We start from the raw sequence: 26,655 nt of genomic DNA, 5'->3' as shown, positions 1-26,655 counted from the left end.
CTCATACGTACTCACTGCTTTTTCCCCACTCTGTATTCGAAAATCGGTACTGTCGCTCCATTGTTAGTCTCGATGCTCGGTTTTCATTTCGCTAGAAACAAGGAAGATGGAGATAGGGAAGTTTGGTCAGAATAGGAATCTCTCTTCACGAAATGTAGCAGGTCACATGACTTATATTCGGCGCAGGATCGAAGCGCAAGACGTCATTTCCCTACGTGATCGCCAGACGGCCTATCCTCAGCACGATGCGCGAGAAAAGTGCGGCGCGTGCGCACATGCACATCCGCGTCGAAAACGGGATTTTTGGGCGACCGGAGTTATAGCGTTACACGAAACGTCCCTATCTCCATCTTCCTTGGTGGAACCCTTTTCACTGCTGGAAGTCGGCCTTTAAATGATTTTTCTTCCGTGGTGTTATTCGATTTCTCCTTTCCATCAAAACTTGCTAAGGTTAACGGTAACAGCATAGGGCGCTGTCGATTTACTGTGGTATAGGGGCATAATACCATAAGTCGAACTTCTGATTATACCTGTAAATAAGCCACGGGCTTAGTGTGGACATACCTTCATAGACAAAAGCTTATAATATTATCAGAGGGGAATAAGAGAGAAGGGACACACTTTATATCTCCATAATGCTTTACACTCGTAACAACAGTCTTACCAACCTCAAATCAACTACCCTTCACTGATTGGCTATCAAACTTCTGTCTTAGCTGTGACGTCAGATAAGAAGGTGACGTCTCGCTTGACGTATAAAAAGTAGTTTTGTTTACAACTTTACATTGAAGGAGATAAAAATGGCCGAATTTAATGTTGATAAACGAAATCAAGCTGTGCAATTAATTTAGATGCACGGGAATTGAGAACATACCAAAATCAGATAATTTGAAAGTATTAAATAGATGAAAACTAATTATTCTGAATTAATATTAGAATATAAAAATTTGTTTCAATAAAATACATACTTGAGGTTATAATTACACAAGAACGAAACATGGACAGCCCTAAGCCTTTGGAGAATGAAAATCTAGCAGAAAAATAGGCCGCCTGACACCGCGGAGAAAAGAACTATATTTGCTGTAAATTGGTTAAAAGCTGTGTACTTGCGCAAAGTTTTCGCGGTTTTCTTGAGGTTGGTCGGACTCCCGTTACCATAGCAGGCTCTAATGTCTCCCTTCTCACTTATTCCCTTCTGATATTATTCAATTGAAGCTGCTCATTTTAATTTCTTTACAAACGCCTTTAAATTCCGTAAAACTTATCCCGGCATTACGTCAACGAGTTTCATCATAACATATGTTCTAGATTAAATTTGTCACTGGAAATACCGATATTTTCCTCAAGTTCAATAATACTTACGTCTACTTTTTAACTCCTACCACGTAGTGTTGAAATATTATTTTGCCTACCAGCTGCGATTTTATTGGTATAGAGAGAGACCTCGTTTTTGAGAAAATAGTTATTATTTTACATTCGAACGGGAACGATTTCACTTACGTCTACTGTAGAACTTCTACCATCGGAACAAATGGACTAAATCGATGAAATGAACGCTGATATATACCGATATTCCAAAATATCTATAGAACGCGAGGTAAATGAACAGTTATTATATCCGCTGTTGAAAGTTACTGGTTTTACTAAGCCAACATTACGAAGGAACGTCGTTAATGTACCATTTTCAGTATAGGCTCCGTTATTTTCCAATTAGTTAGTTGCTAACTTCGAATAAAATCACTGTATTTAAATTAATATTGTGAGTATAACATTTAAATATGTCCTGTTAGTACTTTTTAGAAGTATAGAGAGCTTTCAGTTGGGGGAGGAGCTATGATTTGTGAGATAAATTACATAACCATATTGATGGGTTGAATGCAGGAGGAAAGCTGCCTGAAACCCACCAATATGGCTGCCAGAACCGAGGCAAGACTTAGGAGGGTCTGACGTAGTATTCATCCAACTGAAAGGTATCTATAACGAGAAGTTACATTCATAAAACAACAAATTTTTGGTTGCTTGAAAATCACTCAAAGATTATATAAATTTCTTAATTTAATTTAATTGTATGTACAGTACAGTATGATATTCCAAGTTTATACAACGAAATCTTTGAGCATATTTGACTGAATTTGAACGAATAATAACTATCCATTACATTATACGTTATCAAAGTTTCGTAAAAACGTTCGTATTTAATTTTTAATTATTAGTATTAGTATTATTATTATTATAATTTAATTATCTTTCAAGAGCTGGTTAAAAATTGCAAAACATATTTATATATTTTGTGACGAAAATATTTTGACAAACTGACCCCAAATCCTTCTCTGTTTTCTCAAATTTTTTGGGGTTGTAATAATATTTTTCTTGAGTTTTTTTTTCTCTCTCTCTCTCTCTTTAACCCCATGTGAAAATGTCTTATCGTAAATTGAATTTCTCATCCCACGTTTATCAGTAGGAGTTTACTCTATTGCCATAGTTATCCCAAATGTTTCTTTTATGCCATTAAAAAATCATTACCTTAGAATGAAACTGTAGTGTAGAGAACATTCGTGGAAGATGCATAGTTTTTAGAATGATTAGGCTTAGCTATGATACTTTCTCGGTATTGTTTAACAATACTTAGTATATTTTTACGTATTTTTCTTCCTGGGATCTTAACCCCGGTATTATCGGAAGATTCTCCCGCTGTTTCCGGTCGTATTTTATATCCTTTTACTTCTTTTTTAAATCCTGTCTGTTTGTAAAGGGAATATGAAATGCTATAATTGAAAGTATTTTTAGATCAAGGTTTTTCTGAAGTTAATGTTTGTGGAAGCAACCTATTTATTTTTACAAACACAAAAATGAAATAAAACCCTTAAATGATGTAAGATTTCGAGGTCATTATTGTAGTTTTGTTGGGGATTATAGCCTAGATTATGTCCAGTCATAGAAGGGACCTTAGTGCTCTTAGAAAAACTAGTTTTTTTAATACCATCTAAGATTGAGAAAATTCCTCGATTAATCGAAAAAAAATTTAATAATCCAAACAGAATTCCATTAATAGATTAAAAATCCTAGTAAACTATTCGATTAAAATATCAGTCGATTTAAAAACTTTGTAAATTATTCCATTAAAATATTAGTCGGTACGTAAACCTATTAAATTATTCCATTAAAATATTAATCAATTCGAAAATGATTAGATCAATTTAAAATCATATGACTTTGTGAATGATTAGATTAATATAATTTAAAATCATATGAATTTGTGAATGATTAGATTAATATAATTTAAAATCATATGAATTTGTGAATAATTAGATTAATATAATTTAAAATCATATGAATTTGTGAATAATTAGATTAATATAATTTAAAATCATATGAATTTGTGAATAATTATATTAATATAATTTAAAATCATATGAATTTGTGAATAATTAGATTAATATAATTTAAAATCATATGAATTTGTGAATAATTATATTAATATAATTTAAAATCATATGAATTTGTGAATAATTAGATTAATATAATTTAAAATCATATGAATTTGTGAATAATTAGATTAATATAATTTAAAATCATATGAATTTGTGAATAATTATATTAATATAATTTAAAATCATATGAATTTGTGAATAATTATATTAATATAATTTAAAATCATATGAATTTGTGAATAATTATATTAATATAATTTAAAATCATATGAATTTGTGAATAATTATATTAATATAATTTAAAATCATATGAATTTGTGAATAATTATATTAATATAATTTAAAATCATATGACTTTGTGAATGATTAGATTATATCAATTTAAAATCGTATAACTTTGTGAATGATTACATTATATCAATTTAAAATCGTATGACTTTGTGAATGATTAGATTATATCAATTTAAAATCGTATGACTTTGTGAATGATTAGATTATATCAATTTAAAATCGTATGACTTTGTGAATGATTAGATTATATCAATTTAAAATCGTATGACTTTGTGAATGATTAGATTATATCAATTTAAAATCGTATGATTTAGTGAATGATTAGATTATATCAATTTAAAATCGTATGATTTAGTGAATGATTAGATTATATCAATTTAAAATCGTATGATTTAGTGAATGATTAGATTATATCAATTTAAAATCGTATGATTTAGTGAATGATTAGATTAATATAATTTAAAATCGTATGATTTAGTGAATGATTAGATTAATATAATTTGAAATCATATGATTTTGTAAATGGTTGGATTAATATAATTTGAAATCATATGATTTTGTAAATGATTGGATTAATATAATTTAAAATCATATGCCTTAGTAAATGATTGGATTAATATAATTTAAAATCATATGCCTTAGTAAATGATTGGATTAATATAATTTAAAATGATATGCCTTAGTAAATGATTGGATTAATTTAAATTAAAATCATATGACATACAAAATACGTGAAGAATTGATACAAACTATATAGTATTACTGTTCCTTAGCCAATAAAAAAAAATTAAATGAATATTCAAATTAATTTCGATTAAGACTAAATCAATAATGGACATCATTTAATTTCACGCAGTCCACAAAAACAGTTTCCTCAACCCTTTATATATTTGTATAAACTCCGTTTCTGGGGTCTATAGACTTTAACACCACAGTTACGTAACTTTATGTTAGAGGTCTCGTTGCATTCTTTCACCTCGAAAACATTACTTAACCCGAAGATAAAATCAACAAATTTAACTTACCTTGAAAAATACAAAGAGCCTGCCTTTAACTTCCATTACACATTCAACGTGGGAAAAATAAAAATGGAACCCTACATGGCGCCGAATCCAAAGATATACATACCCCTTATTATACACGCACGATGGATTTTTCCACTCAAGCTAGTTTTGCTTTTGTTATCTTTTCTGAAAATGAAAGTTTTTACTTGTTTTTCTTTACGTACTGGGATGGACCTCGTGTTTTTAGCCACATCGTATATACGACGGGCTATTAGTTTGACCTGGTGTGTAGAAGAAGAAGATGATGATGATGTAGAAGATGTTTCGTTCGTTATTTTTAAATAGTTCTTCGTAAAACCACTTTAATTTTTCCCATAGATCTTTTGGTTTCTACTGAGGTACAAGGTGTCGATGGGACTAAATAGTTTTACCTGAGTAGTAGTGGTATTGAGTAGTATTAGCAGAAGTAAGATGAGACCAGAAGTACTGAGCTAACCAAATTCTTCACTTGGCGAAAGTGTATATTATTGATAACACACCAACGGTTGGCCCTCTGGTAGCGGTTTCTGAATTTTACCTACAAAACGTGAGACGCTAGTGGCGGTAGACGGCCGAACTAGATTCAAGCACCCGCGTCCGTGTTCCGCGGCTTTAGGTTGAGGGGAAGGGGGTAGGAAATGTTTTGGAACTCGACCAATTTTTTCTCTCTAGTGTAGGCGCGATGGAAGCGGCATAAAATCCTCAAATTTGTTCACGAGTGCCAGGATCGCCTACCAATGCTAGAGCTCTTTACTTCTAGTCTCATCTTACTCCTGGCATGGGCCAAGAATAGTAAGAGGACTAGTCAGGGTCGCGAAAAGGCGTCCAACAGAAAAAACGGCCACTAGTAGCGCGATCTATCGGCTCAATTTATTGGAAACCGGAACTTCGTCACTCTTTGGGGTCAAATCACGTGGCTCAAAAATCCGGAAAATATAATTCCAAATTCAGCGCATGCGTGAGTGTGGCAAGGCCTAGTTTGCATAGCAAAGGCTTGGTTTTTATGTACGGTTTATGAAAGTAGCGACTAAAACTATTACAGTTAGGTGAAGCGTAGAGCTTATTTTTAATCATCTTGAAAAATTAAAATACTTAACTTTATCCTTTGCCGTACCGTTTAACTATTCTTCGCCTAAGGTAAGGTTTGGGTTTCAACAAGATAAATTCGGAAAACCGCCATTTTTAAAGGGCAATACTCCGAAATACGGCCAAACGAGATCGCGCAAAGTTGGCCGTAGCCGGAAATGCTTGACCCCAATTCCGTTTTCTCCCCTATTTTAACCCCCCAAATACGGGAAGGATGTTCTTTTAGAAAGACGAAATCGTTTGCGCGTAGAAGCTTGGGACTGCCTAGTCCTCTTACTATTCTTGGCCCTTGCTCCTGGTAGTAGTGGTATTGAGTAGTATTAGTAATTAAATTAGTAACGGGCGTTGTCTATTTGTGATTAACGTTGCCAAGCAGCCATTGAAAAATTATCCCCCTGACCAGTATATTAGGGGATATTTCACCAGAAGTATATTTATTGTAGTAGACTAGTAGGGATAGCGAGAGTACGTTTAGATGTGGCTTAATTATGGGCTAGACCATCTTGTTTTTATTATTTTTCTTTTTGTATTTCTTGTTGCAACCTATGGTGTAGTTCTCAATTCTTTTAAAAACAATTACGTGTTAATTCACCGAAAAATCACGAATTTGGTTTACTTTAATTGTTTTTAACTTGTTTTTTACGCTGTTTAATAATTTTTAATCAAAGAGAAAAATCACAATTTCTTGTGAGAATTAAATTATTAAACAAAAAGGAAGTAATAAACCTAGAAAATTTTATAAATTTAAATGAACTACCGGTTTTTTAAGATTAATTAATTAATTGTCAGTGCTACGCGTTCAGTTAATTCCACCCTTGAATATTGAGAGGGTTTTAAAACGTCAGGGAGTGTGATTGTATGAAATTGTTTGACCAAATCGTCAGTAATAATATCTAGCTACCGGTATGTTCTTTAAAAAGTGGTATCTTTTGCTTAACTTGACCATCGATTAGGCTTGATTGAGTTGTGGTAACAGGGATAGATTTAATTTTAGAAGTAGGAATGGAGAACGGTTAGTACTTAATTCAGTCCGACTCATAGCCCAGTATAGAGCCCTCCCTCCAACACCTAACGAAAAGTTTAAATTATCTTATTGGCTCACTTAAACTACGTTTTCATGACGTTGCTGATGGGGACGGCGAAAAATACTTAATTCCTTTTTACCTCTGTCGCTATGACCCGCCTCTTCTTTCATACCACTCCGTCCCGTGGAAGGGATCCGGGACTTCTAAAATTAAATCTATCCCTGGTGGTAATCCCATACATATAACAGTACCTCTGTATCCCCACCTACGGAACGGCACCGAAGTCCTCCCAGCATTTTCAGCGTTTAGGTAGGGGTCGTACGATACGGAAACGTAAACGATACACTCTGTGTCTTAGAAATAGAAGCTAATTTTCATACAAAAACAGTGGCGCTACGCGGCAGCATTTAACAATCGCCTATCATAAGGTATTAGCGTGCGCAAGGTACACTGACAGTGTATTTCTTGTGTATGACGTAGTCACGCCCACGTGGCTTAATAAGCCAATTAATGAACGAACTAAGTAGACTCCTTTAAAATATGGCATCAATCTATTGGAATATTTAATTTTAGCCTGAAAACAGTTTAGCAGATTATAGGGGAATTTTGTATTATCCCAAACAGCACTGAGGTCACTTATTCATGTGCAAATTTGAATAAACTCATGCCCCTAATGTAGTTTCACTTGGAATTTCGCTGAAAAACATTAAGTAATTATTAGTAGTCTTTTAAGTTACCCATCATCACTTAATTTATTAGTACCACTTTACACAAAAAGTTCATAAATTATCTTTATTTTCGTATTTAAGTTATCCCATTTCCCAGATGGATGGGCGGGTTATTTTTTTCGTCTCTCTGGTCGTTTATGTTCCTAATCATTAATTTGCTTGAAATAATTGTTATCCTGAAAATAACGTATATTGTGATTAATAGTTTCGTTATAATATAGGCTAGTTTTTCCCAAAAAAATATGACCGCCAAATGGTTTTTAGTTGTTTCTAGCTATTTTAAAGGCCGACTTCCAGCGAAAACGGTCGAGCAAACTGAAACCGAGCATCAAGGCTAACAATGGAGAGCAAGGGAGAAGGTATAAACTAAGACCATTAAACACAGATGGACTGGAATGGAGATAGGGCGGGTGGTTCCTTGTGGGAAGCGTCTCTCTAGCGTCCCTCTAGCGCCTTGCTAGCGCCACGCCGCGACCAATATTGAAACTATTTCGAATCAAGCAAACAGGCACGTGAATTAGCAGACGACATTAGGCCCGTTAAAGCTCGAAAGTCTATGTTAGGTTAGAACACAACCTAAGTTAGAGAAAATGTTTAGTTGAATGTAAGTAACTTTCAATTATATTTCGTATTTAAATAGGTATAAGAATTACTATACAAGCCTTAACCCATAGTTCACTTTTAGAAAGTTGATATTTGGGGTTTGGTATTGTGTAGAAAGTAATGCCTTTCATATCAGAATAACGTTTATCATTTTTTACAAACTCCGAATACGCACCTTTTGCTTGGCATCTTAAATACCCAAATTAATCCTTTAAATTACTTATAAGAAAATGAAAATAAAAGGCGAAAAAGCGGGGAGGGAAAACCTAACCGTGCCTAGACCGTACAATCATGAAAATTCTACAGAGCAGACGATATAATAAAGGTCACATCGAAAAGTTTCGGGAGTCTCCCGCTAGGGGCGACGATAGGCGCTGAAGTTTGAAGATAGGGGTTTTAGCTTATCATTCTAGTCCATCTGTGTTTAATGGTCTTAGGTATAAATTCGTCACATTTCTAGCTTTATCTCCAGTCCAAACGTAGCTCCGGAGTTAATCCCCGCCTCTAAATTACAACCAGCATCTCATTGGTTCTTGAAAACTCACATCAGCGCGACACGAATGACGAAAATTACGTATTTTCCGACTGAGGAGAGGCGAAATAGCCCGGCCTCCTTTTACGGCCCCCCTTGTATTTTGAAATGGGGACTGGGATTATGGCGCGCGAATACTTAGGCATCTTATACCTCCTCCCTAATAAACTAGATATCGCTTCTTGGTATTATGTATCTTCAGTTAGCTATAACCCTTCCAACGTTTACCCTAGCGGGGATTCTAAAATCGGCAGGGTGCACCATTTGTTAGTCTCGATGCTCGGTTTTCAGTTCTCTCGAACTCTTTTCACTGGTAGTCGGCCTTTAAAATAGCTAGAAACAAAAACATTTGAAACTTTTAGTCATAATAGACCATTTCGTAAATTACATGCAGAGAAATTAACCCTTCTTTTGTGAGTGAAGTCATAAAGTATTTACTACTTTGAGGCTCGTGATATAATTTTAAACATCAAAATGATTTAAAAAAATACATTTTCGACTAAAAATCGCATCAGAAACACCCTGTATTTAAAATACGTTAAAGGTAACGCAGTTACTTTTCATAAGGTAAGGGAGAGAAAAAGGAAAGGATTGAAGACAGAGTATCGAGGCGCTCGATTCGATGACAAGCGGATGTTATCAATTCTTCTTACTTAAGTTAGTTCTGGAATATAGAGACGGTGAAACCGTCCTCCGTTAGTGGCGCTACCTACTACGGTGAGACATTTATTTTATGGCGAAGCTGAGAAAGATCAGCCTCAGGCCCTCAGCGAGTCAGCCGTGAGAGAAGCTTAGCTAACTCCAGCCAGGTCTAAGTTACCACCACACAACCACCAGCCAGTCAGCTTTTGATTCTCAGGAAGATGGGAGCTTCGATATAATCCTCTTGATTAAACTCTCTCATCTCATCTCTCTCTCTCGCTCGCTTATTTGCTAAGAAAGTTAATGTTTTTTGTAACGTTACCGTAACAACATCATGTCGGTCTATTTACGGAATATGTTTCCCATATCGACTTTGGTTCTCCAAGAAGTTTTAAAAAAAGGATAATTTTATTTGACACTGAGTTTATAAGTAAGTTTTTTTCCATCATATTTTTTTCTCTAGCTATTATCTTATCGAGTTTTATTTTATCGTACCTTATCTTAGGGTTATAGTTTGGTGTATTGTACACTGATTATTGCCAAAGGTATTGTTAAGAGCAGCTTTGAGATTAAATTAAAGTTAGATACGGTATTGTTTGTGACGTGTGGTGGTTATGGCTGCAATTTGGGTGAGTTTTATTGCAACGTTTGCGGCGGAGGTTTATTTTTAGATTTTTAAAAGGGTTATTGCGTTAATTAAATTGGTTATTTCGTCATAAATAGTTCTGTTTTTTATGTTTATATATGAACTATCCTGTTTAAACGAAGTGTAGGATTCAAATTATAGTAGATTTTGGTCCTGAGTTTAAGGTGGATTTTGCTAAATTGTAACGAGATAAGATATAGTTTATGAATTGTTTCAAATAACGTTAGTCAGTGTATGATTGTTCTCCACGAGGCAATCTTAAGTTCCTTTTCTTTTTATGGAAGTTTTCTTTTTGTAATACTCGAGAAATTAAGGTAACTTAAGACGTCGATATTTTATAAGTGCGTGTAGCTGTTAATGAAAGAGTCGGGTTTTTTAAGAAAATTCTGAGAATTTGAAATATAATTAGAGAAATTTGAAATTGACAGGAGACTTTTAGACTCGGTGGAATATTTTTAACACCGTTAAGGGTATGAGAAACAATTCTTCTTTACACCAGCAATAATTGTCTTTTAAATTTAAAATTTTGATAAAGAAATGAATTAAGTTACCTAAGTGAAATCCGTATCAATTTTGATTTACCAAAGTTAAAAATTTGCTCACTTGGGCCTCGGAATCACCTAAATCTAAGTATATTTGTTAATCATGCATCGTTAAGTAGAAAGTACTAGCCTATATTTTAGATAAAAATATGATGACTGAAAGAATTTATAATGCAATTTATATAAATATTCCTTAGTAGAACGTCTTACTTGGCGTTATTTAAACTGTTTAAACGAAGATGTGTATAATTTAAATATTCACGGCCTTACGTCAGAATGTTTAGTAACTTATCAGGCCGCCATTTTCCAAAATGTCCGTTGATTAAAAAGCTTTCATTGTGAGTTTCTACCCACTTAAAGGAAAGGTTCAGGCAACACAACACTTTACTTTTTAAAATAACGATAATTTTTTACTAAAAATAAAAGGGAAAATATTAAAAAATAAGTAAATGATCTCTTACTACAAAATAATTAGCATTTATTTGGTCTTAAAATCCGCAAGGGATTGGTTCAACCAAGGGGTTCTAGCTAGCAGACGACTCTAAACATGGCGAGGCAGTAGTAGCAATTAAATACTAATTATTTTGTAATAAGAGAGATAATTTATTTTTTAATATTTTCCCTTTTATGTTTTAAGGTATAATGTGTAGAACCGTGAAACTTTCCTTTAAAATTAGTTTCAGTGTCGTAGGTCAAGGGGTTATCTACAAACAAACGCAGACTTGAAAATCTTAGTCACTTGTCAAAAAAATCCAAATAATAAACAGGCTTCTCTTTCAACCCGTTCGTATTTAGCGCGCGCTCTAGTTTTTACCCTCCCCACCCATAATAGTTCACATTTTCCCCACTGGGTGGCGGCACCGCCTTGGTCCATCAAAAACCAAAGGCGGGAAAAAGTATTTTTTTTTTCATTTCATTTAATAATGCAAAGCGTGTAATATTCATTCTTTTTCGCGGTTAATTTTCCGGATTCGTTTCACTCTCGCTGCGCCTCGTGTTGGGTTTAGTATTTCGCGCGTTTAAGCACGACTCTCATTAGCATTTTCTTCATTTAAATAATATAGACTCATCCTTTTGTTTAAGCTTTAAGCAAAAATAATTTTTATTTTTAATTCCTCGAATAATCCTTGACGTCACGGGTAAATTGCACGCTGCGAGACTTTAAACTTGGAGGTCGAATGATCTTAACGTTTTTTTATTATTTCTTTTCTCCAAACACTCTATAACCAACCCAAGGATGTTGTTAGGAAAATTTAACTTCAGTTCTTTTAATTTCAATTTGGATTTCCCGTTTTAATTTTTTTTTTTCACACTTAAGACACAGGAATCATGAACGAAAAAATGACGTAGTTAAATAATTTAAATCTCACGGACATTATTTTAACCAGAGATGTGTGTGGGCATAAGTTCATAAGATATGTTCCATAAGTTTGTCACTGGTTACAAACTGGAGCTTGTCATGAAGTGACGTAGGTCATAGATTCGAGGTAAAGCGACGCCTGGTGAGGCGCTGTCAAAGGCTTATTACAGACTAAATAGGAGAAGGTGGACTGCGAAACTGCGTGTAGTCGATTCGCGCGTCGTTCTCGAACTAGCTCGTGCTGTAAGTCTCTGGCATTGCGAAGTATAGGTAGTGTCATACTTATGGAACATATTACTTATTAACTTATGGTGTGGTTAATTTACCGTCCATAGGTGACCGGTAATTTATTAAACACCGCCTTAAATTACCGATTTATTACATCATACAATTATTTTACAGTTGTAATTTATCTCTAATTACCGTTGTAAATTACCAAACTGTTTCCAAATTGTGGCGTTCAGAGTCAAAACGTTTTGAGTATATCTTAAGTGTGCTAGACTGCCAGAAACTAAAACAATTGGCCTATTTTTCTTCGAAGTCCAGTGTTTCCTCAATTTCTTATTAGTTGTGTGCTGTTAATAGCACCAAGAAGTGATATCTAGTTTATTAGGGAGAAGGTTTATGATGCCTAAGTATTCGCGCGCCATAGTCCCAGTCCCCCTTTCAAAATACAAGGGGGGACGTAAAAGGATGGCCAGTCTATTTCGCCTCTCCTCAGTCGGAAAATACGTAATTTTCGTCATTCGCGTCGCGCTGACGTGAGTTTTCAAGAACCAAACTGGTTGTAATTTAGAGGCGGGGAATAACTCCGGACCTACGTTTGGACTTAACTGGAGATAAAGCTGGAAATGTGGCGAATTTATACCTTCTCCCTAATAAACTAGATATCACTTCTTGATAGCACCTAAACTAGGTACTGTACACCTCAGCTATTTAAATATTACACGTAATGTCCCCGATTACCCTGGATGTCGACTTCACCCTAAGCAGGTGTGCAAGGCAGTGCAAACACTTTTACAGGCGTCATAGGGAATGAATTAGCCTAGATGCTGGCTTTGCCTCGCCTTCGAGTACTGTTTTATTACGTTTAACGTTTAGTGAATGGAGTCTTATTTTTATTTCATTTTTGTATATATGGTGTTTATGAAAGGTCTGGCATAAATTAAGGGGGATGTTCTTTATACGATTTCGAGTCTAAAATTTTGTAACTTCTATCTCCATTTTGCCACAACGGACACCGTTTTCAAGTTATGTTTGGAGGTTTTTACGGATAACCCCTCAATTAAATAATCAAAAATGTCTTGGTTAGAATCAAGACCTAAAAAGTATCGATAAGACTGAGGTTATCACTTGACTGAAGGATCAGATATTAATTTTTCTTTCTAATTGAAACTTAAAGGCATGCTTAAGAAAAAACAACGTTCCATTACCCTTTTCCGTTGAAATAACTTATTTTACTGGTAATCAATTTCAAAAATTTACTTATCTCGGGTTTTCGGGCACAATTCCATTCCCCCAAAACATTTTATCATTACATTAATTACTTTTGAGAGAGTGCGTGTATGGCTTGTTTTTCAGTTTATTAATTAAACGATAACTCAAAACCTTTGGCCCGGACATCAAAATGTCATAAAACATAAAATACTTCGAAGAACACTGCCCATAATTATTAACACCTTTTATTAACCTTTCAGAAACACCCTGTATCTGTTGATTTGTATAATTCTCCACTTGTACAATATCATTATAGTTTCTGAGAGTCTATTTCATAGGTCCCTCCCTGAATCTTTTGAGTGTGAATAAATACTCATTCATTCATTCATTCATTAAAAACACCCGAATGTGGTCTTGCGAAAAAATTGTAAATAATGATATCGTGCTTTCGCTGTCTTTTCAAATCTTGAAAAGTCGAGGACGTAGGAGTATCATTTTCACGATAAGATTTTGCCCCTTTTAAAACTAATTAATTGCCTTCTACTACTTTAATATCAGTTAAACAGTAAAGATTACAACCGCAAAATTATATGGTACTTGAAATTCAATGCGTAAAATCTTCAATCTTGTAATATTTATCATACATGTTTATTCGTGTCTTGACACATTTTGTTCGGGGAAGAACTAAACAATTTTAACCCCACTGTGATCCTTTGACCTTTTTTGAACTCAACCCTAAGGGTCGAACCCGAACATTGATGGATTTTGAGGTTTCAATTTCGTGTGGATAATTTTGTAATAGACTCTTCCATTAATTCTAGAAGATAATCAAAAACAAAGGGGTTGGGGAGGTCATCTTTTTGGGTTATTTCCCTGGCACCAAGAAGCTCCGCTAGAGGCAGTGCGAGTCGGCTAGCCTTCCGTGTTTAGTGAACTCGAGCTCCGTCTAGCGATGCCTCAAGGCACGATGGAAATAACCAAATAGGGCAGTCAGTGTGTTGGGTTCTCTTCAATAATTAATAGAATGGTCCATATAGTTTTCGAAATCTTTAATTTTCGTCGCGTTTTGCAGTCTTTTGGGGGTTGTTCGGTATATTTGGCACAATGAGGGAAACTCACGAGGTTTGAAATTTATTATTGTGTATAGAGAAACCTTTGTAACCCCAATCAGTTCTTCGTCGTGCCGAAAACTGACGTACTTTTGATGCAATTCCCCTATGGAATTTTGAACATTCAAAAATAACAAAAATACAAGATTTGTTTCGTTTATACGTGATTTAAGAATGGGTACAAAAATTTATTTTTGAGAGGTTAAAATTTCGAGGTTGTTTAACTGAGATATTTAAAAATCTGATATTTGGAATTGGGAGTCAATTGGTTCCGTTCTTGGTGTAAATTTAACCTGGAAAGTACCCAAGTCAGGAAGGAAATGTTTAACCAATCCTACTAGTTAAGAATATCCGACCCCTCGATTTAACCTCGTATTTACACACAAAGATCACGTGGTCAGAATTAGCATTTATTGTTAAATTTTATTGAACTACGTCTACACTTAAGACTCGTGTGTTTCCGGGTGTCTGTTTAAACTTTTTCCTGACTTTTCTTCCTCTATTATCAAATTTTAGTGACGCCATATTTAAAAATAATAATTATTTTTCTCTTATCTTCTTATTTATCTATGTTATTACATCATTATGAACGAATCTTTCGTTAGAAGAATCGTGTCCTTAACTGACCTTAACATTCTATTCCCCATGGCACACACTAGCAGTTAGCGCCGCGGCCAGTAACGAAATATAAATGAGTCAGTTTCCGTTAAGTAGTTATCTTCGTCGTAAGCTTTATCTTACCATTATTCTTTTCCCTGACACATTTTCAAGCCCACGTGTGCTGCTCATAAATCAATTTGGCATATTTAAAGAGAGGATAATTTTTTTTGTATAAAATTAAAGGAAAGGTGTAGGGCTAGAATTGTTGTTAATCGGCATAGCCTATAAAATAAGTGAAGAAGAAAAATAAGAAGGAGAAAGTGATGGAGTAGTAATCATAAGTTTATAAGATATGTTCCATAAGTATGACACTACCTATACTTCGTAATGCTAGAGAGGTACAGCTCGAGCTGGTTCGAAAACGACAAGCGAGAATTGCATGTCTACACTCGGTTAGTTTTGCAGGACTTTATCTTCCTATTTAGTCTGTACTAAGGCTTTGACAGCACCTCACCAGGCGTCGCTTTACGAGAATCTATGACGCTTCACTTACGTCACAAGGTATCGGTAACCAGTGACAAACTTATGGAATGTATGTTATGAACTTACACTATAACGTTGCAGTCTGTACTCCCATCTACGGAATGGCTACGAAGTCCTCCCAGCATTCTCAACGTTTTGCTAGGGGTCGTAGGGTATAATTCCTTCTGTGTCTTAAAAAAGAAGCTAGTTCTCGTACAAATACAATGGCGCTAAGTGGCTGCACTTAATTATCGCCTATCGAAGGGTAGCCCTGGGCTTTCGCAAGGTACACTGGGAGCAGGATGAAAAATAATATGCCCGGTAGAGCCCAAGCACTTTTATTTAAGAAACTGGACATTGGCCACCTAAAATTTTGAAACCTTGGAACGCTTTTAATTACTTAAGCGGCCATAGAGCCCCCAAGCATTTAATTCTTAAACTAGCCCAGATAATTTTTAAAGTGGATATTTGTCCAGGGCCATCGCCTTATTTCTTAGCCTGTCCAATACTTTCATTTCAAGAAGCGATATCTAGTTTACTAGGGAGAAAGTGTAAGATGCCCAACTACTCGCGCGCCATAGTCCTAGTTCCCCTTTCAAAATTTCAGGGGGGGGGGTGAAAAGGGGCCGGGCTATTTCGCCTCTCCTCAGTCGGAAAATACGTAATTTTCGTCTATATATCGCTTCTTGTTATCTTATAACTACGTAATAAAATAATTGGTGGTTTAGCCATTGTTTATAAAGACAAAAAAAGTTTAAATATCCAGGAAATTCTTATGTTTTACTCTTGATTTCTTTTTAGTAGATATTAAAAATATCATTTCAGTCTCTCTTTAAAGCTCTCTTGTAAAATATAAATTTCTTGATTTAAGCTTTCTTGAGCTTATATATCGTTTGTTTATGCCATCAGAAATTCAGAATACAACGTCACTGTTATAAAAAGCATCTCTTTACGACCAAGGTCGTTGAAAACTCGAACCTCTAAAGTTGGCCGCGTACGTAGACTTTTGGGAAAATGATATAATACCCTCCTGTAAACTTTCTCAAGAAGAAGAAAGAAAAGATGCCTTGAAAATAAGACAGTAGAAAAGATATTTCCCAAGAATGCAATAACAGGGAGTACGTATTATGAAGGAGAGGATCACGCGCGTTAAGGAACTGGCGCGTTTTCTCTTCGTTCACGAGTCATCGCGTCATGCGGAACATAACTTTTCGATGTAAAATAAGGCACTAGGCAACCCTCAGTATCGGAAACTGCAAGGGGGTTAATACATTGCCAACCGTCTCTGCTCACTCTCATGATACATAAAGACTACAGCGCAGGCGCAGAAGGCAAAGTTTTACCCCAGTCTCTTTCCCTTTTAGCAGAAGGGACTAGAAGTATCGAGGCAACTAAATTCTTCACTTGGCGAAAGTGATTATTCTTGATAACACACCAACTGTTGGCTCTCTGGTAGCGGTTTCCGAATTTTCCCTCCAAAACGTGAGACGTTCGCGGTGGTAGACGGCCGAACTAGATTCAAGCACCAGGATCTATTACCAATGCTAGAGCACTTTACTTCTAGTCCCTTATCTTACTTCTGCTTTTAGTTACATCGAAATGGTCTATTAGACCCACTTATATGTACCGATACTGAGGGATGCCTACCCCTTTTTTACCTCGAAAAGGTCTATTTATCAAATCGACGTTTTTTGCACCTAACAGGTGTGCGGGGTCAGGCACTATTGCGCCCCAAGACTATGATGCCAGCGGAAGCTCGGTTTTCCCTTCACACTTTTCCCTTTCGTAACCAAGGACTTGAAATTGTAAACCCCTGCCCAGCATACAGATTTTCCACTCCTTCTATTCATCCTCCCAGAAAATATGTTATGGCATCTCTTCTTGGAGGGGAGGGTTTGAATATCCGAGTGCATGATGTAATCTACGATTCATTTTTCTAACGGGGTCGTTACGCGCGGTTTTTTAGCCTCCCCAGACCGTTTTCCATTCTGAGTCTCCATGCACGTCCTTCATTTATTTTTCTGCGTAATTACGAGTATTATCATCTCTCCCCCGCATTTTATATTGTTAGTCCTATATTTGTCTAAGGTTTAACTAATTACCCTTAATTTCGAAGCCGCGCGGGAAAAAATAATTATTTTCGCGCTAATTTGCACGCTAAATTTAACGCTTGTTATTATAAACTTATTTATAGTAGACAGGTGCACCTGAATATCCAATTTTGCAAAATATGTAATTTATTTTTTTAATATTTAAAGAGGCCAAACCACTTTACCACGTTACTCTTTAGTAGGCACGCAATTAGAAATATTTTTCCAAACCGCCGCCATCTTGAAAAATGGTGGCCATAAATATAAATACCCTTCTTTATGGAATATTAAACGTTGATTGCTAACAAGCAACGCCGGGTGTCTTTGCTACATTTTCACTTTAAGAAAAAACGTTCCCAATTAATTGCTGCGAGTTTGTTCAACCGATGTACGTGGATTATGCCTACTAAAGAGTCCTAATCCCACCTTGAATATGCACAAACTACTTTTACTCTATGAGCTACTACATTATATATCACTCCACTGCGTGGATCCCCATCATGTACTTTGTTTCCTTGAGGGTTGATTATAATTCTGCCAATATTGGCTCGAGTATATTAAATAGAAGGTGTTAGTTGGTTTTTTTTTATCAAAATCCAAACCCTGAAAGATTGTACAGTGATAATTTCCCTAGCTTCCTGTAGACACAGGGAAATTATAGGGCCATGGAGGAGAGAGGTGAAATGCAATAGAAATGTTCGTATGGAATGAAAGTCTCCCAGAGTACCTTGCGCACGCCCTCTACCTTTGACAGGGGAATGTTAAGTGCTGCCGCGTAGCGCCATTTAAAAATAGAAGCCAGTTCTCACGAATTAACTTCTATTTTTAAGAGACGGGGGGCATTGGGGACGTTTTTGTAAACCGGGTACGACCTTACTTAAACGCTGAGGCTGCTGGGAGAACTTCGTTGTCGTGAAGAGGCTACGTTTGGAGTAGAGATAGCTCCATCCCATCTCTCGGATTCTCTCCTCCAGTTAGACATCATTCCTTCAGTGTTTTCCGAAACTGTCCAGTTTAAATCAGTTACAAAGATTAGAGATGGGCCGATACCGAAACCATATCGGTATCGGTTTAAACTGGTATCGGCCCATCTCTACCAAAGATGGACTGGACTCAGATGCCCTGGTAAAACCATTATCCCTTTAGTACAAGAACGCTGAGTAACTGGCCCCTCGAGCGTGCCCAAAAAGTTGTATTGAATTTTCAAAGAAATGAGAAGAAGAAAAAGTAGAATATTTCACCCTCTCTTGACAAGCCTAACATTATTATTCCATTGTTTCGACTAGAGTACTAAGTCATGGATACTTTTATGGGTTTAGCAAACTCTAGTTACTAGCCTAGTTTTCATCCCCAAATTCGATTACAAGCCGAAAAAATGTAGGAGAAAAATAAAAGTAACAAGTTAAGATTTGTTAAAGAAAACAAGAAACGAATTATTAAAGTCTCCCTTCTCATTTATTTGTCTTGTTACTTTTAGTTTTTCTTTACATCTTTTACTAAGAAATTAGATATGTCTAAGTTTTACGTAAAAGAATGGATTTAATTTAATACACAAGGAAGGAAGTAACGCTAATATAAAATAAGCAGACACGTAATCTCTAAGGATATAAACATACTTTAGACTGTAGAGTTAATCGGCTGAACACTGCTAAGAAATTTAATTTAAATTCAGTGGCGTTTTTGATGTCTTGAGATGTTTGTGTTTGATTTTATTGCGCTCGTTATTACGAAAATGTTTATATCATAAAATTTTACAAATGAGCTTTATATCTACCTTCATTAATTATTAAATTTGTTTTATATATAACTTTAATTATTGAGCTTGTTTATTTTATTTAAGAAAATTAAATTTTTTATAAAAATATCTTTTAACGAAAATAAAAAAAAGGTATGTACGAGACAAATCTAATTTTAATTCTCGCTCAATGTGAAGCGTGAGTAATTTCAGGTGTGTGTTATCTTTGTAATTGATGCTCGCTTAAACGCGTTAACAATATGAATTAAAAGCTCTATGTCCATGTTGAAAATCTAGATATCTAGAGTGTGATAACATCAAAATATTCTTTTTATATTGGTCGTGGAGTCTTGGGTAATACTAGAAGTGTATGATACTTCCCTTCGAGAGAAGTGTACCAAAAAGCGGGGTAATTTTTTGTAACATGATTCTTCCCAACATCGGAGCATTTGGAGCAAGGTGACTAAACCGAATCGCATACGCGATAAATAGTTCAGTACTCTATTAGCTCTTAACTATTTACCAAGGCGCATGCGCTTGTGGATTTTTGTTCCACGTCAAGACAATCAAGGTTTGTAAGTTGATTGCTCAGGATTTAGTACTGGCAAACAGTATAGAATTCACCCCACGGTGCGATACCCATGTAAAGTTTGATGAGCGGGAGAGCAAACAAAAAGGTCCATGAGCCTGGGAAGAATCATGTTACATAGCTAAAGTATAAAGAGGATACAGAGTGTCATCCTTCTTATATTATCCTCTTCTGGTAATACATCGTTTTTGGGCTAGGAGGGCTCATACCACTTACACAATTGGCGGACAAATTAGTCAGCAATATTGTCCTCCAAGTAGCTTGACCTAATTGTGTAAATGATATGATTCCTCCTAGCCTGAAAACCATTTATTGAGTTGAAATTTTAAATTTCCACGAATTTTTGAGTATCTCTTTGTAAAGCAATCAATTCAGTACACGGAGAGAGCAAGATTCATGGGCAAAATGAACAAATTCGTGGCTGCTCGAACCAGTATTGAATTTAATCATTATGTTTTCACTTATTTTAAAAAACTTTAAAGGAATCTTTATTATCATATTAACGCAAAAAAGGGTGATTTTATTAAAATACTCGAGAAAAAAGAAAAAAGTGCTACGGAAAACCAGATAAATTTAGCAACTTGTATAATTATCTTAACGAGCTCGGGAAAATTAATGTATTCAATTCGTCGGAACTTCGCTTAATTTAATAGTCAGAATACGACAGCCGCTTCCAGCTATCTTTGAAGACACTAGCACTAGACCGACGTGAATACGTAATTAGATATATGTGAATTTCAATCCAAAATCTCAGAGTTAGGATACGAAGTCTAAACACCTAAGTGTAAATATATGGTCAAAGGGAGAATTAAAGTCGCGCGTGATCTGAATCGAAAGGGTCTATTAGAAAACGTTAAATATTTGCATAAAATCCCTATCTCCCACTTTCATTATCAGTATCCCCCCCCCACGCCACCAAAAAAACCCCGTACAAAAAACCGATTTATTCACCACGTGTTCTGAACCATCTTTTAAGACAAATTTTTTTTGCCAAAAGAATTTTTGTTAATTTTTTATTACACCATTTAACATGGGGTGTACTTGAAATTTTAATGGTATGGTATTTTGAACCCAATTGTGTCACGTGACAAAATAGGGGGAAAACTCGTGCGATGATTTAATAGGGTTAATACCATTTTGCGCGCGCTGTCTTTAGTCAAGGTCTTTTTAAGCCTAATTTCGTGATAAAAACCGGAATTAGGACTTTGTTAGTTGACGCAGATAGCCCTCCTGGGTATTTATTATACCACCCGTGTTATGAATTGATAAATATTAAAATACTTGACATTATACATTTTTTAAATATTATGCCTTTTTCTTTCATTACAGAATCAAAATAGCTACGAGACACTCAAGACGTTCAATATGGCTATTTTTGGAAATTGTTGTCGACGCGTTGCCGTTGTACTTCCATCCAGAGCCAACGGCAAACGTTTTGTCTATTGGGCCTTGGTCTGGACGGCCTTGTGTTACTTAGTCATCCAGGTAACCAATAAGCAAGTGGCGGTGACGAATCTAAATGTGCACGTTCAAAGAGGGCTGTTGCAGAAAGCCGTCGTCACGGAACAGAATGGACTGCCAGTAGGGGAAGGAGTAGCGCCAAACCGCTGGACGGTGGCTCAAAAACCGATGATGGACGACGAACTAGACATCCATGTCGATAGAACGCCGGAAATAGCTGAAAACCAGTTACTTGCCAGGTTGACGAATTTGACCAATTTACCCAAAGAGTATTGGTCCATGGATACCAAGCAACGGGCGGCTATGAGCACCGTCACGGCTTGCGCTAGATTCCCAAGCCTGTACGACATCGAGTTCAACAATGTCTACTGGCAGAAGATGATGACGCGTAATGGCTCCTCTTTCTACCTCTACGGCGCCTATTACGACGATAGGTGGCGTGGAGGCCCAACGGCCCAGATACGAATCCTTGGAATGGTGGATAGGGTCAAGCCTCCTCCGGCTTACTGTCAAATTTGGTTCACTCCTCAAAAGGATAAGGATGGAAATAATCTAAAGTCGCCACTTTTCGCGCCAGTTGCGTATACTTACGGTTGGGTAAAACAGTGGGGTAACTACAAGGACAACATACTTCAACCGTTCCTCATGTCGTGTCGGGTACCCCAGAAGGACGCTGCCGGTAGGATACCCGTGTCGGTGTCCTTAGTGGAAAAGCAGTGCGATAAGCAAACAACAAACTTGCGCGTCATCGAGGACCGACCCTTTAACGCCGGTAACGTGTCTCAGTTGTATCCGCCGCCGCCATCGGATGCCACTTCTTGGAACAGTCATAACCACACGTTCTACAAAACAGTTTCCTCTCCTCCAGGTGATACGGATATCGCGAAACGCGGTCATTTCGCCGTTTGCGTCAAGGGCCTCGATTTCCTTCACGAGGACCTTAGCGTGCGACTCGTAGAGTGGTTGGAGCTTCTTCGTATCTTGGGCGCCGAGAAGGTCTTTCTTTACGAGTTGGAGATACATCCTAACATATCCAAAGTGCTTCGTTACTATCAGGATGTCGAAGACTTGGTTCATTTGACACCCATCACCTTACCCGGAGCGCAACCCAACATGCCCGGTTTGCGGCATTTGTACTTGAAGGCCAAATTGACCGCCAAGCGTCAAAACGAGGTCATACCCTATAATGATTGCCTGTATCGTAACTTGTATCGTTACGAGTATTTGGCGTTGTTAGACATAGACGAAATCATCATGCCCAAGAACCACGAGGGTTGGCGCGACATGATGGAGAACGTCGTCAAATCCGCCATGGCCGTGCGCAATTATACTCGCGCCAGTTATAACTTCCGGAACGTCTACTTTCTGGATGATTTGCAGGACGGTAACGAGTTGGCCCACGAGGCGCACGAAGTGGGCATTCCGCGCTATTTGCACATGCTGCAACACGTGTACCGTTCGCGTAACTACACCAAGCCAGGTTCCTACGTCAAATGCTTCCATAACACTGATCGGGCCGTTTGGCTTCACAATCATTTCCCTCTAAGTTGCTTAGGTACCTGCACCACGTGGAGCGTGGAACCGGAAGTGGCTCATATGCAGCATTATCGTAAAGACTGCGTCGGGCCCTTGAAAAAACTTTGTTCCAAAGACTATAGGGTTTTCACTACCAGAGACACTACCATTTGGAAATACAAGAACGAATTGGTAAGAAAGACCAATTCGGTGCTAAGTCGACTCGGATTTTTCGGGTAATAATTTAAATTGTCAAGTGTCCTCCGCTACGTATCCGCCAAATGTTGGATAAAATTTCTTCCACCAACACCGCAATTATCAACGTACATTACATCTAAAATAAACCCCCCACTCCCTCCATGAAAACAATTTAAACCATTTTTAAAAAGATTTAATGCCGCGTACCCTTAATTAATTAAGTACTTTATTCATAAATAAATTTTTTTTCTAAGAAATTATTAAAAATTAACAAATTATTAATGTTCGTTGGTTATTATTCCCAATCATAAATCGAACCACAAAATTTTCACGATAATCGGAGCCATAGCTTCAAGTACTTCCCAAAAACAATTACTTAACCATACAAACATAAATAAATACATCTTCTCATATTTAAATTTAATTTTTTTAAATCAGTGTAATTGCGGTATTTTTTAAAAGTGAACTACTATTTAAACAAAGAAATAAACAACCCCTGTTTAACCGCGAAATACGCCTACGTTTCGACAATAGGTTAATTTTAATTTATGCGTTTTAATTAAAACATTCCATTTTATGAGGTCGGGAAATTAAGCGAAACTTAACTCCTCGTTAATTAATGTGAGAACGAACTGTGCTAATGATTAATTAAATAATTAATGAATGAATTTCGCGGGTTTTTAAAAAGACAATTCCATTTACCCGTATATACTCTTAAGAGTCAGTATGTGCTATATACGTATTATATTTTTTTTTCTTTAGATAATACATTTTGGCTCTAAAGGATTTATCTAAAAATAAAAATAAAAATTAAATTGTATTTCTGTAACTGATAAACGCCAAGTGTCTTATAACTTTATAAAAAGAAAAATGTTAATTTATGATAATTTTTTATTTTTCTCTCCTTACTTGTCCCTTAAACTGTGTGGTTTATTTTTGTGGCCCCCGTATGTTTTTTCTTCCACTTTTCGTGTTGGAAAATTGTAAAGTTTTACCTAATTGATAAAAGAAAAATTCTGGCGAGAAATTCAGAAATAAAGGAATGTTCCTATTTTTCTCATAAATATATCAGAAGTTAAGAGTCTTTTATATTCATATTCTTATCTTTGGGTTCTTTAATATTACAATCAGAACTTTATCAAGAATACTCGTGAATTTTTTATTAATTTTTTTCAGAGGAGACTGACACAAAGTTATCAGTGTTCTTCAGTAGGTAGGAAAGTTCTCTTCAGCTGGTGTAGAAATTTCAGCTGTATTCTTAATTTTTCAACTAATGTTTTAAAGGTATTTTGGCTGTTATTTTTGGGATAATTTTTATCAGAAGTATATAATACTTCTCTTCGAGAGAAGTGTACAAGCACAAATCGGGGTAATTGTAACATGATTCTTCCCAACATCATTTTTCATTTGGAGCAAGGTTACTAAACCGAATCACATACGCGATAAATAGTTCCCTCATCATTACTCTATTAGCCCTTAACTATTGCCAAGGCGCATGCGCTTGTGGGTTTTTTTCACACCACGCCAAGACTAGGTTTGTGGGTTGATTGGTGGGTACCAAAAAGTTGTAAAATTCACCCCACGGTGACGGTGAGATGCCCATCTGAACTTAGTTTGATGAGTAGGAGAGCAAACAAAAAAGGGGTGAGCGTGGGAAGAATCTTGTTACATAACCGAAGTATTAAGAGGATACAGAGTGTCATACTTCTTCTATTATCCCCTTCTGTTTTATTTTGAGATCAACTCAAATGTGGTATTGTCCGGCCTAAGGTATTTCTCAGTGACTAATTTCGGTAACTTTTTAATTAAACAGATTAAGATCTGCATTATATCTTAGCCCTTTTCTTCAAATTCGACCTGTATCATTAGATATTTGAGGTCAAAGGTCAATCCATTCAATATCTTTAGCGAAATTCAATTGACACATTTTTTTAGCTCAGTTCGGAACCAATCAATTTCATTGCAGTTGATTTTTTAAGTAAATTTAAGGTAAAAATTGCCCAAAACATATTTTTAAACCGCTTTAAAAGAGAAAAGCATTGATTACGAAATATGTGGTTACATCAGTGTGTATTGCATGCTGACCTTAATTATTTTCCAAAGCTAGCTGTCACTCGCCCTTTAAGAGTGTAGTTATGACGTTATCATATTTCTTTTTTAAATAATAAAATAGTTTTATCATTAGATTGGAGACCATTTAAAATACGATCCTTTCCACACTAGAAATCAAGGTATGGGGAAAATTATAGCAATAAAACCTTTTTTATCTCTATCATTCACAGAGCTAAGTGAGCCAATCTCGGGACGGAGTAAATTCTTTTGGAAGGTTTTTGGTGGTAAAGATTAACCTGGGATAAACTTGTTCTAAAGGAGGAACGTTTCTCAAACATTCCAACGCACTTAGATTTTTACCTTTCCTGGTACACGTAAACGAGCCCAAAACGACAGCCATTTGCAGTAGTCTCTTTACTCTGGGGTTCGTTCCAAAACGCGTGAACATTTAATTGGCCTAGACCTCCTCCCTCCTTCATTCTGAATTGTTTTTGTTTTGAGAGATTGTACCTGTACTTACGTCTACATTTAATCGCTTGGGAAAACATTATTTACGTCGAGATCTTTCTCGTTATCATGGAAGTCCATACCAAAATGAGTGTTCGGTATTTTTACTAACATAAGTTCATAAGATATGGTCTCTAAGTTTGTCACTGGGTACAAACTGGAGCTTGTCATGAAGTGACGATAGGTCATAGATTCGAGGTAAAGCGACGCCTGGTGAGGCGCTGTCAAAGCATAGGATAGGGGCCGGTGAGGGACATTTAATATGGTTTCTGTAGTATATTTCCTAACATTGTCAAAGGTAACTTCGACCATGTCACTATGATTTGAGTAAAGTGTCTCATGACATCAGTAGCAAAGGCAGGGACATAACTTGTTCTGAATCACTGCAGAAGTATAAGTGACGCCCAGTTTGTGTTTGGACGTCATTACAATTCAGAGCATGGTTATAAGTATTTCGCCATAGTTCTTACGTAATAATGTCAAGGTCATTGGGAACCAAAGCTAAAGGACACCCCATTCCCTAGAATAAGCAAAAAAAAAAAAAAAAAATACGCTAGAGGAGTATAAAATTACCTTTTAGCTATATACAGGGTGATTTAGCTATTCTAGCGTTACCCATTGAAGCTTTGACGTCAAATAGCTAACCCACCAGGTATAGTTGTCAAAATTTGAGTCCCAAGTAAGCTAGTACCAGGGATAGATTTAATTTTAGAAGTAGGAATGGAGAACAGAGTAATCTGGGCACGCGTCAAAGTCCCGGACCCCTTCACCGGGACGGAGGGGTGTGAAAGAAGAGGCGGGTCATAGCGACAGAGGTAAAAAGGAATTACGTATTTTTCGTCGTCCCCGTCAGCAACGTCATCAAAACGTAGTTTAAGTGAGCCAATAAGATAATTTAAACTTTTCGTTAC

General features: G+C 36.2%; 1 protein-coding gene across 4 annotated transcripts in view; it reads left to right on the top strand.

The window, feature by feature from the left end:
• The window catches only part of LOC149610465 (uncharacterized), a 123,220-nt gene extending 98,969 nt beyond the window's left edge, over positions 1-24,251 (top strand). For 2 of the 4 annotated variants that reach the window (XM_089859475.1, XM_089859476.1), the window contains one exon: positions 21,341-24,251. In XM_089859475.1, coding sequence (XP_089715601.1) covers positions 21,377-23,227 — 1,851 coding nt within the window. In that variant the 5' untranslated portion in view covers positions 21,341-21,376 and the 3' untranslated portion in view covers positions 23,228-24,251. Of the gene's footprint in view, positions 1-9,588; positions 9,812-9,914; positions 10,011-21,340 lie in introns of those variants that run through there. The other 2 variants (XM_089859477.1, XM_089859474.1) reach the window with 2 other exon arrangements.
• The last annotated feature ends 2,404 nt before the right edge of the window (positions 24,252-26,655 follow it).

This window comes from Phalangium opilio, unplaced genomic scaffold, assembly GCF_054372755.1.
Source record: "Phalangium opilio isolate 3A_F unplaced genomic scaffold, DU_Popi_V2 ptg000329l_1, whole genome shotgun sequence".
NCBI classification, from domain to species: Eukaryota; Metazoa; Arthropoda; class Arachnida; order Opiliones; family Phalangiidae; genus Phalangium; species Phalangium opilio.
This window is presented reverse-complemented; position numbering and strand designations above follow the sequence as displayed.